Below are 17,198 nucleotides of genomic sequence, written 5' to 3' on the forward strand. Positions count from 1 at the left end.
TTGAGTAATATTATTTGTTATATTCTCATCTTTTTATCATGTTCGTACTGTGTACTTGAGCTTGTGTCCTCAAAAGAGACTACACCTGAGAAATGTATAACTATTTTTGATCAGAAAGGTGAGATTTGAATCTTCTGGCAGTTTAAGCATTACTAGGTATTGTTTATGGCCGTCTTATGATAAATAATTATTGTCTATTTTTTCTGTCTATTTAGGCAGAAATCGAAATGTTTACATTGCATTCAACAGTTGTTTATGTTTTGCTGTTGAATGCTGCAGAACATGTTTTAAGTAATGGTCTTCTACACTGAACAAAAATATAATCGCAACATGTAAAGAGTTAGTCCCATGTTTCATGAGCTGAAATAAAAGATTCCCTAAATTTTACATATGCACAAAAGCTTATTTCTCTCAAAGTTTGGGCACCAATTTGTTTACGTCCCTGTTAGTGAGCATTTCTCCTTTGCCAATATCATCCATCCACCTGACAGGTGTGGCATATCAATAAGTTGATTAAACAGCATGTTCATTACACAGATGCACCTTGTGCTTGGGACAATAAAAGGCCTCTTTAAAATGTGCAGTTTTGTCCCACAACACAATGTCACAGATGTTTTGAGGGAGCGTGCAATTGGCGTGCTGACTGCAGGAATGTCCACCAGAGCTGTTGCCAGATAATTTTATTTTAATTTCTCTACCATATTTCGGCAGTACGTCCAACCGGCCTCACAACTGCAGACCACGTATATGGCGTTGTGTGGGTGAGCGGTTGCGGATGTCAGCGTTGTGAACAGAGTGCCCCATGGTGGCGGAGGGGTTATGGTATGGGCAGGCATAAGCTACGGACAACGAACACAATTGCATTTTATCGATGGCAATTTTAATGCACAGAAATACCGTGACGAGATCCTGAGGCCCATTGTCGTGCCATTCATCTACCTCATGTTTCAGCATGATAATGCACGGCTCCATGTCACAAGGATCTGTACACAATTCCTGGAAGCTGAAAATGTCCCAGTTCTTCCATGGCCTGCATACTCACCAGACATGTCACCCATTGAGCATGTTTGGGATGCTCTGGATCAACTTGTATGACAGTGTGTTCCAGTTCCCGCCAATATCCAGCAACTTCGCGCAGCCATTGAAGAGGAGTGGGACAACATTTCACAGGCCACAATCAACAGCCTGATCAACTCTATGCTAAGGAGATGTGTCGCGCTGCATGAGGCAAACGGTGGTCACACCAGATACTGACTGGTTTTCTGATCCACGCCCCTACCTTTTTTTAAGGTGTCTGTGACCAACAGATGCATGTCTGTATTCCTAGATGTGAAATCCATAGACTAGGGCCTAATGAATTTATTTCAATTGACTGATTTCCTTATATGGACTGTTAATCAGTCAAATCTTTGAAATTGTTGCATGCCGGTTGATATTTTTGTTCAGTATAATTTACATCAGCTGTAAGGAGCTCTGACGTGGGTTTGAAAATCAAGGAAATGTCTCTGTTTTAAGCATGAAACACACAGAAAATCTCACTGCCTATAGACTGCCAATAGGTACTTATCACAGTGGGAGGCCGTTCATTCTATTGCTAGAATAAAAGCGGTACCTGCTGCATGCTGACTGGTAGCGACAAACCTGACGGTTCTGCTTTTAGATTTGCAGTGCTTGTCAGTGGCCGAGAACTTCACTTTGTGCCAGTCAGAGAGCACGAACCCCCACATTGGGGGAGCCAACAGGAGTGACAACAAATAAAATAAAATATATATATTTTTAAATATGATTTTTTCCGCCGTACATCCAGTGTTGCGGTTTTCGAACAAATTGTGTAACTTTGAAAACGATGTTGCGGTTGAAAATGTATTGGTAGCGGGTTGTTTTGTTTGGGCTACTTCTAGTGAGTGAGTGGGTGAATGGTGGGGAGGGCTGGATGTGTGTTTGTGTTGAGAGCACTGGTTGAGAGAGCGCTGCATCTGAGTCACGGAGACAGAGCAGCACACCCATACGTCGTGACAACTGTTTGCCAGTCGTCTGTAGGTGGTTTAGATTGTCATTATGGAGACACCTATATGCAACCCTTTCTCTATAAAACATTAACGCACTAGAACTGATATAACAGAGACAAAGCAATAGAAAATCACTTTAGGCGCACTAGAGGGCTTTCGATAAATAAACTGCATTCTAATGTCGACTTTTCTTATGGAAAACCATATCAGACGAAGGGTTTTTTACGCGTGCTCAGTTCTTGGGTCTCGAGCGCTGCACGACTGAACATTTGAAATGGAAGTTATAGGACTCCATCGCATGCTTCTGTCATGGGAAAAAGTCCACAATGAAACATACTGACATTAAATGTGGAGAATGACAAATTTGCATCTGTTGGCTATCAAGTAGGCTATTCATTGATATGCCATTGTAGGCTACTGTAGCCTACCATGTGATACAATGAATATGTTGAAATTACGATATCGCTGGACTCATTGCAAATCAATTTGTGCCACTTGTGTAGCCTACCTGGAGCTGGTAAACGGGTTTAATAAATGACCTATATCTTCCGTTTATTGTGGTTGTTGTAGCCTTGTGTTATTATGCAATTATCAATGGCCATGTTTAGTTAATTCATTTGGAAGTTATCAATTGTGATCATGGTCACTGCTCTATTGCAAATGTATCATTTTGCACATTTAATGTCGATTTCATTGTGGACTTTTCTCTGAAATGAGATGTTGGCCTATCAGGGGCTATAGACAACCTGAATCTAGCTCAGCAAACCATGGTAAAGTTTAATCGCAATTATAAGCCCAGATTTTAGTCAGTAGCCTATGCCTATTGAAATAACAAGCCAATCTAAATAAATAGACCATTTATAACTGTTTGTAGTCTTAACAATCTGGCTCATAATAACTGCGCAATTGCCAGAAAATAGCCTAACTGTCACGTTCTGACCTTAGTTCCTTTTCTATGTCTTTATTTTAGTTTGGTCAGAGCGTGAGTTGGGGTGGGCATTCTATGTTTTGTAGTCTAGGTTTTGTATTTCTGTGTTTGGCCTGGTATGGTTATCAATCAGAGGCAGCTGTCGATCGTTGTCTCTGATTGAGAATCATACTTAGGTAGCCTGTTTTCCCACTATGGGATGTGGGCAGTTGTTTTCTGTGTCTGTGTCTTTCCATACAGAACTGTTTCAGTCTCGTTCATTCTCTTTTGTTGTTTTGTCATTCAGTGTTCAGTTGGCTTTCATTAAAATGGACACTTACCACGCTGCACATTGGTCCGATCTTTCATACTCGTCATCAGACGAGGACGAGTACCGTTACACTAACAATCGTTTTTTGAAGTTAGTCCAATTTTTTTATATAAAAATAAATTATTAGGTGGTATAAAAAGTTTATCCAAGTATTTCACTCAAGCTCTCCTGTCGGATTTATTTATAGTTATTCACATGGGCAAACAGGATTTATTTAATATAATAAACTGGGTGGTTTGAGCTCTGAATGCTGATTGGTTGTATATCAGACTGTGTACCATAGGTATTGCAAAAAAAATATTTTTACTGTTCTAATTATATTGGTAACCAGTTTATAATAGCAATAAGGCACCTCAGGGGTTTGTGGTATATTTGCTAAAATACCACGGCTAAGGGCTGTGTCCTAAGAACAGGGACCACACCTCCTAGGTCCTTATTGTTTAATCATTGCAGTCAAACATGTTAAATCGACATCCATTGATGGAAAATTATCTGGCGAGTTTAATGAGGGCAAATTATATTTTATCTTGGGACATATTGTTAAGCTCGCAAGAATTATAATTTTGATGACAATCCGAATTCAGCTTCTTAGTCTACATCGTCAGAAATTATGTCGATATTCCTTCTTAAGTTCGGACCCTTTTTCAATTTCGCTTAAAATGACCTAAATCAAACTGGCTGTAGCTCAGGACCTGAAGCAAGGATTTGCATGTTCTTGATACCATTTGAAAGGAAACACTATGAAGTTTGTGTAAATGTGAAATTCATGTAGTAGAATATAACACATTAGATGCATTTTTCTTTGTTTTTTTTGTTCCATCATCTTTGAAATGCAAGAGAAAGGCCATAATGTATTACTCCAGCCCAGGCACAATTTAGATTCTGGTCACTAGATGGCAGCAGTGTATGTGCAAAGTTTCAAACTGATTGTATTTGTTCAAAATGTTGTATCAACTTGCCTTATTGGTTTATAAATACATTTTCAAGTTCATAACTGTTCACTCTACTCAAACAATAGCATGGTATTCTTTCACTGTAATAGCCACTGTAAATTGGACAGTGCAGTTAGATTAACAAGAATTTAAGCTTTCTGCCCATATCAGATACAGTTGAAGTCGGAAGTTTACATACACTTCGGTTGGAGTCATTAAAACTCTCCACAAATTTCTTGTTAACAAACTATAGTTTTGGCAAGTCAGTTAGGACATCTACTTTGTGCATGACACAAGTAGTTTTTCCAACAATTGTTTACAGACAGATTATTTCACTTACAATTCACTGTATCACAATTCCAGAGGGTCAGACGTTTACAAACACTAAGTTGACTGTGCCTTTAAACAGCTTGGAAAATTCCAGAAAATTATGCCATGGCTTTAGAAGCTTCTGATAGGCTAATTGAAATAATTTGAGTCAATTGGAGGTGTACCTGTGCATGTATTTCAAGGCCTACCTTCAAACTCAGTGCCTCTTTGCTTGACATCATGGGAAAATCAAAAGAAATCAGCCAAGACCTCAGGAAAAAAATTGTAGACCTCCACAAGTCTGGTTCATCCTTGGGAGCAATTTCCAAACGCCTGAAGGTACCACGTTCATCTGTACAAACAATAGTACGCAAGTATAAACCAATGGGACCACACAGCCATCATACCGCTCAGGAATGAGATGCATTCTGTCTCCTAGAGATGAACGTACTTTGGTGCGAAAAGTGCAAATCAATCCCAGAACAACAGCAAAGGAGCTTGTGAAGATGTTGGAGGAAACAAGTACAAAAGTATCTATATCCACAGTAAAACGAGTCCTATATCAACATAACCTGAAAGGCCGCTCAGCAAGGAAGAAGCCATAAAAAAGCCAGACTACGGTTTGCAACTGCACATGGGTACAAAGATCGTACTTTTTGGAGAAATGTTCTCTGGTCTGATGAAACAAAAATAGAACTGTTTGGCCATAATGACCATTGTTATTTTTGGAGGAAAAAGGGGGAGGCTTGCAAGCCGAAGAACACCATCCCAACCGTGAAGCACGGGGGGTGGCAGCATCAAGTTATGGGGGTGCTTTGCTGCAGGAGGGACTGGTGCACTTCACAAAATAGATAGCATCATGAGGGATGAAAATTATGTGGATATATTGAAGCAACATCTCAAGACATCAGTCAGGAAGTTAAAGCTTGGTCACAAATGGGTCTTCCAAATGGACAATGACCCCAAGCATACTTCCAAAGTTGTGGCAAAATGGCTTAAGGACAACAAAGTCAAGGTATTGGAGTGGCCATCACAAAGCCCTGACCTCAATCCTAAAGAAAATGTGTAGGCAGAACTGAAAAAGTGTGTGCGTGCAAGGAGGCCTACAAACCTGACTCAGTTACACCAGCTCTGTCAGGAGGAATGGGCCAAAATTCACCCAACTTATTTTGGGAAGCTTGTGGAAGGGTACCCGAAATGTTTGACCCAAGTTAAACAATTTAAAGGCAATGCTACCAAATACTAATTGAGTGTATGTAAACTTCTGACGCACTGGGAATGTGATGAAAGAAATAAAAGCTGAAATAAATCAATCTCTCTGCTATTATTCTGACATTTCACATTCTTAAAATAAAGTGGTGATCCTACCTGACCTAAGACATGGAATTTTTACTCGGATTAAATGTCAGGAATTGTGAAAAACTGAGTTTAAATGTATTTGGCTAAAGTGTATGTAAACTTCCGACTTCAACTGTATGTCTATGTCCTGGGAGGGGGGACGGACGACGGCACACCGATCCTGTAGAGGTTCATTAGCTCGATAACGTTATGGAAATAGGATTTTCTGGATAAATGTGGCAAGTCATCTCTTGCTACAAAAATAAAATTGTCTAGTTTTCAGGCCTTGTGGGCGGGTTTTGAGGGGTCATTGCACTAGTAATTTTAGCTAGACATGGCAACCCTCCAAGGTTAAATGTCATGAGCCAGTCATACTTCATATGCAATGTAGGCTATGGCATGGTAGCTGGCATGCACAGACGCAATGCACACAACACTAGATACTTATAATTGACATTATGATTAAATTAGATTCCATGAAACAGCTGCCTGTGTTAGCTGCTGTTATTTTCAACCTCAGTCAGCTGCGAAAGCTATGGATGTGGCTTTGGAAAACAATGCATGTGGGTGGGCTCCATTGGATGACCACCTTCTAACGGGAATGCCCCTGTCATTTGTGACGATAGAATGATATTTTGTCTTGAATTTAAATTATTTCAGAGAGGACCTTTGATTCATTGGATTGAATAGTGATTTAAATGTTTCACCAAATGTCATTATGTGAATAATGTCAATACTGTTGAATCAGAGATGGTAACGTGCCTTTGAATCATATTTTAGACAGTATACTTAAGTGGCTAGTGTCAGATTTACTTGGATCCTTTGAGATAGCCAATTTCAATGTGTTGGAGCTATGATTTCAAAGATCTCTTATACATCTTTGGCTCAGCAAACCTTCTTAGCCATAATCCCCAGTTAAAAATATATTCTATATTCTTCTTCCCTCCCATTGTAGAATGACTATTTTGGCATTTGGCATCCTTTTACCCCGGCACTCAAACGCATTTCTTCATGATAGAAATGAGGTTCAATATTTGCTATATTGAGACGAGTAAGATTATAGTAGTTCAGTGGGGCAGTGCTTACGGCTGCCCTTTGAAACTGACTGACATGAGGACTGCATGCAGAGCACTCTTCTGGAGGACTTCACAATAGCCCTGGAGAGGCACAAGAACTGGAGGTCTGTCACGCCCTGACCATAGAGAGCCTTTTTATTCTCTATTTTGGTTAGGTCGGGGTATGTCTAGGGTGGGTGATCTAGTGCATTTATTTCTATGTTGGCCTGGTATGGTTCCCAATCAGAGGCAGCTGTTTATTGTTGTCTCTGATTGGGGATCATATTTAGGCAGCCATTGCCCCACTGGTTTTTGTGGGATCTTGTTTTCGTGTTGATGCCTGTGAGCTCTACAGAACGTCACATTTCGTTGCTCTTTATTGTTTTTGTGAGTTTCAATTAATAAACATGTGGAACTCTACGTACGCTGCGCCTTGGTCCGAGTATGATTACCACGACGATCGTGAGAAGGTCCCTCACATCCACACGCACTCTCCCTCTCTTTGTGAGAATACATTGTGAAAATTGCTTGTATTCTGAATGTCAGTCATGTGCAGATATTCAAATACATTTTTTTTTTGTGGTGAGGCTGCCACGGTGCTTGTGTAAAAAAATGATTCAGTCAAATGTTAAATCAAAAAATTGAATATATACTGCAATCCTTTCTGTCAGGCCCAAATGTTAAATTTAATGAAATGAGAGTGTGAAAACACTCTGGGTCAGTTTACCCTGCCAGGTTCTCATTGATAGTGCATGTTAATTCAGAATTATTTCACTCGGCCGAGCATGAGGCATCAACTCTGACCACTATATACGATTAAAACACGGTTGAACAGCCATGAATGGAAGTTGAACACATTTTTTCATGGTCTCTTGGTCCTCCAAATTTACATGGTTATTGTGAAAGCAGTAATTAACATATGGTATTCAATTTCTGCCCTGTGTTTCTCTGACATTGACCTGTGTGTTGACTGAACCCATTGTGTGTGAGTCGTGTGTGTCAGCTGGCTCAGTCTGATTGTAATGGACACCATGTTCTCTGGCCCAGCAGCACATATCAGTGTGTATGGTCACGGTGTGGAATTGCTTTTATATCGCACGCAGTATGCTCACGCTCCTGCCTATCCTCCATGCCCCGAGACCATATTCCAGGAAATATCCTCTCACCTAACATTTGCCTGGTAGTGCTTTGAGATGCACGGAAATCAGTCAACGCAAGTCTCCTCTCATTCGCACATCTCCCCTCACTTCACCATACTCAGCATCTCTGGCTGATTTCCGAAAGAGGTAGAGGTCGGACCTGGCGAAAACTCATGAAAACTCAGTGAGAACGCTTGAGAGATCCTCAGAGGGATTTTCGGCCGGATCTTTTCTTACCCCCAATACTGGATCCCTTTTTCTGAGAACAGACAATATTTCGTTTGGGGTAATTAAATGTTGACTTCAATTTTTCGATGTACTGTAATTGGCCCTTTATACCCAGAGGCTATTTGCGGGGGAAGGCTTCCTCTCCTGACTGGTGGATGGGATGCTATGTCTGCCGATGGCGATGTTTCGGATGTTAAGCTCGGTGTCACTCGGTGCAGGGTGCCTCTGTTCCGCCTGCTTGCAAACAAAACACAGGTGCGCCTGCTATTGCTGCTGGATTGCAATTAGAGATGCACAGCTGTTGCACACACCCCTCCTGACCCCCTTCTTCTCTGTGTCATTGATCTGTCTTGTCGAGGGTTGCCAGGAGATCTGTGCATATCCAAATTCACTCCCTCTGTCTTCAGGAAGCGGCTTTTATTTGATCAGGGAGATGAACGCGAGCACGGCCGCTCTCTGGTTGCCAGCGATGAACGGGCGATGCAAATTCAATTTGGCCGTTTGTTGTCCTTATAGATATGCAAAAGCGTATTCCGTTTTCCATTGTTCCTTTTGTTTCCTAGTCGTCTGTGTCATTACACTGGCCCTTTTGTTTAGGTATTAGGTGATAAGGTTCGAACAAACCCGTCTCAGATGCGGTTCTCGGAACCACTGAACAGAATTAATTGTCCCACAAACTCTCTATGCCATGTCTCACTTGTCTAACATCTGGACTACCTAATACCTCCCTCAGGAACTTCAAGAGCTGAAGCGTTTAATTCCTTACAAAGAATACCGTGAAAATCTTGCTTACGAGCCCCTAACCAACAATGCAGAGTTTTCAAAAAGTAAGATACATTTGCTGAATAAACGAAAGGAGAAATATGAACACAATAAAATAACAGTAATGAGGCTATATACAAGGAATACCGGCACAGTGTCCATGTGCAGGGGTACGGGTTTAGTCGAGCTAATTGAGGTAATATGTACATGTGCATAGGGGTAAAGTAACTATGCGTAGATAATAAACACGCAAGGTAGCAGCAGCATGTGTGAAGGAATATGAATGTGTGTGTGTGTGTGGTGTCAATGTGTGTGTTTTGGAGTGTCAATGTAGTATGTGTGAGTGTGTGGTTAGAGTCCAGTGAGTGTACATCGAGCCCGTGCAAGAGAATCAGTGCAAAATATTATAATAAAATAAGGAGGTCAATGTAAATAGTCTGGGTAGCCATTTGATTAACTGTTCAGCAGTCTAATTGCTTGATTCCAGGCTTGCCGTGCGGTAGCAGAGAGAACAGTCTATGACTTGGGTGGCTGGAGTCTTTGAAAATGTTTTGAGGCACAGAGATGAGAGTGAAGAAGAACGATAGATTTTCCAAGGAGAGGGAGCTTTTTTCTCACGGCCGGCTGGTCAATGAGATGGGGATCTGGTTACCAATGTTCCACTTGCATAAAAAGATGTTGTGGGATACACCACAGACCGCTCCATCTTCATCAGCCACCCGCCGTGGACGAACCAAGCCAAGGGGACCTGCTCTGGGATCATTACGATAATAGAGGCTGTCTCCTCTCTCTCTCTCTCCCCCTCTCCACTCTGTCTCCGACCCCTTCCCTCCCACCCACAGCAGCTGAGCTTCTACTCTGTGTCTGTCAGTGCCACGTATGATCAGACGAATATGATCACCCCACACCTGCCCCATCCCTTCCCTTTCTCTCCACCACAGCCACCTCTGCCAGCTCTGGGGTTGACTAACGGACTGTGTTCTCCTGTGCATCTGTTCTCTGATGGGCTGTGGCCAACTTGTATGCTCCTCTCTGTGCTCAGCACTGCTGGTGAGCCCAGGCACTCCACAGTGGCTCTGTTGTGTGTTAATTGTGAGTGGGCCAGTTCTGGGCTGTGACACATGGCTAATGTTTTATTTTCCCAACAAAGGACACCATCAGTTATGGCTGACACACTGCCCCCCATAAAGGATGTCTGAGTTTTTATTAAACATGAGTTTTGTTCGGCTGGCACATAAGGGGCAAGGTAACAGATGTAAGATCTCATTATATTTTGGCTTACCATATGGCGTCCGATTTGCATGCCTCCCTCTGGGGACTCCAAGGGCTCATGGATGTTGTTTCACAGCCTACATGTAGGATTGAGTTGGACACTTGTCAACTTCTCAGTGGAAGCAGGCCTGGTAAATTAGGTTTCACCTTCAGACCAAGCGCTAATCTCCGCAAAGTTAGAAATGTATACTTTCTATCACTTGACACAGCGTTTGCAGGAAACCTCAAGCTATGTCTCGGAGATCACCTCGACCAAAAATAGAGTCTTTCTCAGTCCTTTTGTGTGTGGAATAAGAACATTGTTTTAGGTGAAAACAGAGTAGATGAAAGCCAACAATAACCTTGAGTCTTCTCAGAACACCATAACAGACATTGAACAATATACAGAGGAATGCATTTGCTTGTTGCGATGGTATTCTCTGTGTTTTACTGTAGCTTGGTTAGGGGTCTGTGGTTATACTTTTAGGCGTCTGTGGTTATACTTTTAGGGGTCTGTGGTTATACTACTTGAACAATGCATCATGAAGGTTTTATACCATTACCACTATCATTACCAATAATGCCATCAAGATAGATAAGTAGATGATTGCAGGTGAGGTCACCAAGCACCACTTCCCATAAAATATTGGAAAATTACTGGTGCATTGCACACACCAAAGGTCGCGCCTGTCCACTCAAACAGCCCAAAGGATTGTGGCCACTGCCGTCTCGTCCCGGCGTAATGACACCTGTCGTAACCATTGAGAATAACAATCCTGATCTATGAGAATGCCACAATGAGACCCCACCGTCACAGAGGAGTCGCGTTCGAAACGTACTGTTGCGAATGCGACATCAACCAGTCAGGGGCCAAGGTCATGCTCGTGAGACGGTAGCATTATGTAGGCGTTCACGGTGCATACCGCAGGTGTTCCAGTGTGTTCTCTTCACACCTGTGGATAGCGCCTGGTTTACTAGTTAGCCCTGCTCTCTGGCTCGCTGCCTCACTTCAGAGTCCTGTGCGGGGCTCTCTCATTAAACAACTCTGTCACACGGCAGTAGCACACCCTCGACACACACAACCAGAAATTGCATCTCTAATACACTAGCAACCCTCCCCTCAGTCTCCACCTCTCCGTACGGTACTGTATCTGACTGGCGCATAGACCACGTTCCGAGAGACGTAGTGGGGTTTAAGTGTCATACGATCGCGTTTGCTGTAAATGATCTGTCAGAGGATGGTACTTGTAGACGGGCTGGCTATTTCACTGCATAATATCCTATTTTTCCCGTAACAGTCATATATCTATATGGGTCAATGTGATTCATTCGCTTTTGAAACCTTTGTCGGTAAGACGGCAGTAAGTGTGCTGTCTATGTATCCGTTTTACTGAAGTCTGATTTAAGTAGTAGTCCCTCAATGATGGAGGGACATTAAAAGGTTTTCCAGAGACAACTGGAGGAGGAGGTTATATCGAGGGAAATGACTCTTCAAACCAGGGTGATCATGACCCACTTCCCCCGCCTGAATGAGCTCACCATCTCCCAGACACGAACCCTTGACATCACAACGTTGTCTCGTGGCGGTTGTCGCCATGGTTGTTATAGAACTTCCAGGGTCTGCATTGTTGTTCCTGACGAAGAGCACCTCTCAACAGACATTGAATTAGTTCTATGAGTTAAACGTCTTCTATGAGCTCACTGAAACCAAAGAAACCAAACCTTTTCCTTACTGATGCATTTATATTTTCTACACTGATTTATTGTTTTATTCATACGGATCACTGTGGACCTACTGGGCTAGTTCTTATGTCAGTTTAGCAGGCCTCTTTGCTGTGGTCTCATGCTTTGGTAGACAAATAATTCCTTTATTGAGCCAACATATCACAGCAAGTATTCACCAATGGGCCAATGGAGGTCTCCTCTCTTCTCTCCAAACCCGACTGCTTCACAGCAAAGCTACCAGAGCGGAAAAAGGCTCTCCAAACAAAAGGGGCACGGCGATAACACTCTGCAAGCCGTGCTGCGAGAGCGAGAAGGGATCCTGGAAGGGCAGACGGATGGGGAGCGGTGGAGGGGTTGCATTTCCCCTGTGTGGCTCGGCCGTTATCCGTGTTTCACATTTTTGCCACCACAGCCACCGCCTGTCAGGAAAAGAGCGCGCTCCATCCATCCACGCTTCCCGGGGACGCCATTACACCCTGATGGGCAGGGATTTAAAATGAATTGGGGATAGAGGGGCATAGGGAGAGCGATGTATGGGCACGCGGAACTGTGCAGGCAGGCAATCTGCTGTGATGAAGAGGCCTCCCAAGTGGCGCAGCGGTCGAAGGCACTGCATCTCAGTGCTAGAGGCATCACTATAGACCCTGGTTTGATTCCAGGCTGTATCGCAACCAGCCGTGATTAGGAGTCCCATAGGGTTGCACACAATTGGGCCAGCATCATCCGGGTTAGGGTTTGGCTGGGGTAGGCCGTCATTGTAAATAAGGATTTGTTCTTAGCTGACTTGCCTAGTTAAATAAAGGTTCAATAAAAATGTAATTATCTCATGGTACCTTCCAGGTACCCCTTCATGCCCCACTGTGTTAGCCGCTGCCCACCTGGTGTATTGCGTTCCCAGAGGCCCCACAGCCTGCTGCCCATCAGCCTGGGTGCATCCATCCACACCTCGGTGGATAGAGAATTAAAAGAGAGATGATTCAATTGCTTCTGGAAGACAGGAGCAAGGAGAGATAGAGAGGGGAGATGCACTTGTGTTTGCATTTTTTTTTTAACTTTTGCAACTTACAGGTGTAAGTTATGTTAGTCATAACTTTGGAAGTTGAGAGCAAGGGGGGTTGGACATCTTCATAGACTCTCTGCACATTTGTGTTTATCCTCTTAGAGAAACTCAGGACTTGTTATGACTGGATCCACAGCAGAGGCACTGAAAAAACGGCTGCGATTTATTTAGCACATCAAACCCCAGCTGTGAAAACAGACGTCCAATCAATGCTGAACATCCCTGAACGTTACAGGAAGTGTTTGTGATTGGAGAGTTTTGGTCTCTTATCGATACTTATCTGAGTTTTGTGTTTTTAACTTAACGCTTGGGACTCATTTAGCCTCATCACTGCATCGCAGTTCTAGAGGCGTCACTACAGACCCAGGTTTGATCCCAGGCTGTGTCGCAGCCGGCCGAGACCGGGAGACCAATGAGGCGGCGTACAATTGACCCAGCGTCGTCCGGGTTAAAGGAGGTTTTGGCCGGCCGGGATGTCCTTGTCCCATCGTGCTCTAGCGACTCCTTGTGGTGGGGCGGGCGCATGCATGCTGACATGGTCGCCAGTTGTACGATGTTTCCTCCGACACATTGGTGCGGCTGGCTTCCGGGTTAAGAGAGCAGTGTATCAAGAAGCAGTGCGGCTTGGCAGGGTCGTGTTTCGGAGGATGCATGGCTCTCGACCTTCGCCTCTCCCGAGGCCGTACATGTGTTGCAGCGATTGGACAAGACCGTAACTACCAATTGTATATCATGAAATTGGGGAGAAAAAGGGGTAAAAAGTAAGAAAATATATAATAATTTAAAAAACAAGATTTGCAACGCTGCTGGGTTTTTCACGCTCAACAGTTTCCTGTGTGTATCAAGAATGGTCCACCACCGAAGGAACGTCCAGCCAACCGGATACAGCTGCGGGAAGCATTGGTGTCAAAAGGGGCCAGGGTTCTCGTGGAACGCTTTCAACACCATGTAGAGTAAATGCCCCGATGAATTGAGGCTGTTATGAGGGCAAAAGCTGAGGTGCAACTCAACATTAGAAAGGTGTTTTTATGTTTTGTACACTCAGTGTATAAACTGTTCTTTATTTAATCAAGCTCAGGAGCTCTAGTTCATTTAGTAGGCGTCTGTGAGGGAGTTCTTGAATTATTCAAATGAGTTTTTATTAGTTTCAGATATAAGATGCTTCTAATTAGCCTGATGAGAATATAATGAACAATTGTTCTTTTGTACTCTGCACACTCCTTTGCCAATGTATTGCACTTGGAACTGCTTAACGAGCAGTGCTACAAACATCTCCTCTGGCAATGCTTTGGTTTTGTCAGGATCATGCTGTTTTGTTGACACCATATTCTCATACAACAAGAGCAAACGGTCCATCAGAAAACTCTCTCTCTCTCTCTGCTCTCTCTCTCTCTCTCTCTCTCTCTCTCTCTCTCTCTCTCTCTCTCTCTCTCTCTCTCTCTCTCTCTCTCTCTCTCTCTCTCTCTCTCTCTCTCTCTCTCTCTCTCTCTCTCTCTCTCTCTCTCTCTCTCTCTCTCTCTCTCTCTCTCTCTCTCTCTCTCTCTCTCTCTCTCTCTCTCTCTCTCTCTCTCTCTCTCTCTCTCTCTCTCTCTCTCTCTCTCTCTCTCTCTCTCTCTCTCTCTCTCTCTCTCTCTCTCTCTCTCTCTCTCTCTCTCTCTCTCTCTCTCTCTCTCTCTCTCTCTCTCTCTCTCTGTAGGTTCCCTATGTGAAAGTGGCCCCCGAGGACATTCTGAAGGTTCAGTTCCCCCGCTTCACCACCCTGGACCTGCGCCCCACCAACACAGACATCAGCCTGGCCGTGGCTGGCCTGCTCACCTTTTTCAACAGCACCACAGCCTGCCTCATCTGTGCACAGGCCGACTGTGAGTGGGTCACGCACCACTAACTCTTTGTTGCCATTTGTACCATATACACACATTCCATTCCATGCACACACACACACTGTGGTTTTGGGATACAGTGCATTCAAATAGATGCAGAATCACCCTGCAGTTGATACACCCACACACAAGCCTATCTATAACCCAAATGCATTTAGTCTTGCATAATTCTTCCTCCCCACAATGCATCATCATCTAGTAAAACACAGGCAAATGACTGCTTTTCACATAGTCCATGAATGCATCTTCCTCTTTTTATTCCAGTGTGACATTCTTGTGTGATGTCGCATGCACTTATCATCCAACACCTCCCACCCCGAGTCGACAATGTCATGTCTGACCTTAAAAAGAGAAATACATGAAAATACCCAGTATGGATTCATGATCAAACCGCCAGACGTCAAAGACGTCAAAGACCAAGCAACAAAAAAAAAGAATGGAAGATTAAATCCCAGTCTGTTTCCACCATTCCCCGTACAGGAATCAGTAATTACAAGTACCCGTACAAAGTCACATTGACCCCATCTGCTACAGGCCCTTAATCAGCTTAGGGCTTTGAAGTGTGGCGGACTGGATTTCAGCTCTCGATTAGACCCGAGGTGTTCTCAGCTGGCACGAGCCCCCCCCCCCCCCCCAGCCCACCCTCTCCTCACCATCACCCCCACCCCTCACACAACTCTCCCAACCAACTTCAGAAAAAATAATGGTTGACGTTTATGCTCAGCCAAACCAGTTTGACGGAGGTGTTACCCGAGAAACAGAGATAACAAGGAAGAAAAGAGGGAGGGAAGAAAAAAACGCCCACCAACAGCTAAAGACCTTAGTGACTCAGAACTGCCTGGACTTTGATTCTTGACAATGACTGCCAGTGTCAAAACTAGCTAATTAGCTGTTATTTTCCACTTGGTGTTTATGCCTGTTGCTGTCAATCTGCCGTTTAACGGAGAGCTCATCAAACGGTGTTGCTAATCAGCCCACAGACACATGACAGTTCCGTGCCTCGCAAGAGTTACGAAACGCTGGGAAATATTGACATTTCCATGAAGGGCCGCGATCTCACCATCAACAAGCTGTGTGAGAGAGGAACCTCAAACTTTAAAATGTCCTGTTAAATATGGCTCTGTATGAGATCCTGCCTGTGTCAGTGTGGGCTAAGGGGGAATCGATAAGGCTGCTGAGGGGGAGCATGGCCCTTCCCTTCCTCGACAGGAGGATGCCAGTCACTTTAGCTGAGGGAGGGGATCTAACCATACTACTGCTATTGCACGTAGGGGCAGAGGGAGAGGTTGTCTGGAAATGACACGGGTTGTAGTGATTGCCCTGCTATGTGACCCCTTCCGCAGCGCCACTGTAAAATACCAATGACGGCTTGGGCTCGGCAATGTGCTGTAGCAGCAGTAGCAGTAGCCGCGGTAGCGTTAGCTGGCTGGCAGAGGCCCCGTGACGGTCGGCACTGGCCTCATTAATCACAGTGGCCGGTGACAGCCTAATAGAGCGCGGCCGAGTCATGAATATTTCCCAGCCTGCCCCTGGCTTCCTGGCTGAGAGAGAGAGAGAGAGAGAGTGAGAGAGCAAGAGAGAGAGAGAGAAAGAGGGGCAGGAGTGGAAGGAGTGTTGAGCTAGCGCAAAGAAGGACACCCATTAATCTGGCTAACCTGCCTACCGCTATCGATGGCCGTGTAGTTGTGTGTGCAGTCACCGCACTCATGGAGTAGTACAGTAGGACATAGAGAACCTAGCCGCAGGGGTGGAGGAGACTGTGTGGGAGAGGGGAACACTTTGTTAACAGGGAGATTTGTGCATGGGAGGTCAGCTGGTGGGCAGCAGACAGGTGGGAGGTGACAGATCACCCACACTCTATTTCTGGGTGACTGGCTCAGACAAGACCAGCGGGGACAGGGGGGTGGGGGGCATCCTGGTCAACACAACATCTTATGTTATGAATCACCTAACGTAGCATTTTATTGTCTGAATTGAATGAGCTAGAAGTAAGGCAAATAGTACCCTTTGATAGTAAAACCTGAAATGACTTCTCGGATGACATGCACCTTAGCAACCAACTCCCTATGTTTTTTATTGAGAGAGGTTAGACCAGATGTTTTAAAGGCACACACACGCCAAAGTTCTGGTCTTTCTCCAACTGTCAAGGTAGATGTTTGTGTCTCCTTGGAGAGGAACAATTATAGGATATGCTTGCTCAACGATTCGACTCTCTGCTCGGAAAATGTCATGAGTAATCTGTAATTAAAGTTGATCAAGTAAAATAATGTCT

The 17,198-nt window shown here is 44.1% G+C and overlaps 1 protein-coding gene and 1 long non-coding RNA gene across 2 annotated transcripts in view; one reads left to right on the forward strand and one right to left on the reverse strand.

The window, feature by feature from the left end:
* Positions 1–17,198, forward strand: part of grik4 (glutamate receptor, ionotropic, kainate 4) — a 477,591-nt gene that overhangs the window by 324,691 nt on the left and 135,702 nt on the right. Inside the window, exon 6 of the mRNA XM_071356615.1 lies at positions 14,743–14,908. Within this exon, the coding sequence (XP_071212716.1) occupies positions 14,743–14,908 (166 nt within the window). The remainder of the gene's footprint in view (positions 1–14,742; positions 14,909–17,198) is intronic.
* Positions 1–17,198, reverse strand: part of LOC139547646 (uncharacterized) — a 34,730-nt gene that overhangs the window by 8,366 nt on the left and 9,166 nt on the right. The gene's annotated exons all lie outside the window — the stretch shown is intronic.

Source organism: Salvelinus alpinus, chromosome 21 (genome assembly GCF_045679555.1).
Source record: "Salvelinus alpinus chromosome 21, SLU_Salpinus.1, whole genome shotgun sequence".
Taxonomy (NCBI): Eukaryota; Metazoa; Chordata; class Actinopteri; order Salmoniformes; family Salmonidae; genus Salvelinus; species Salvelinus alpinus.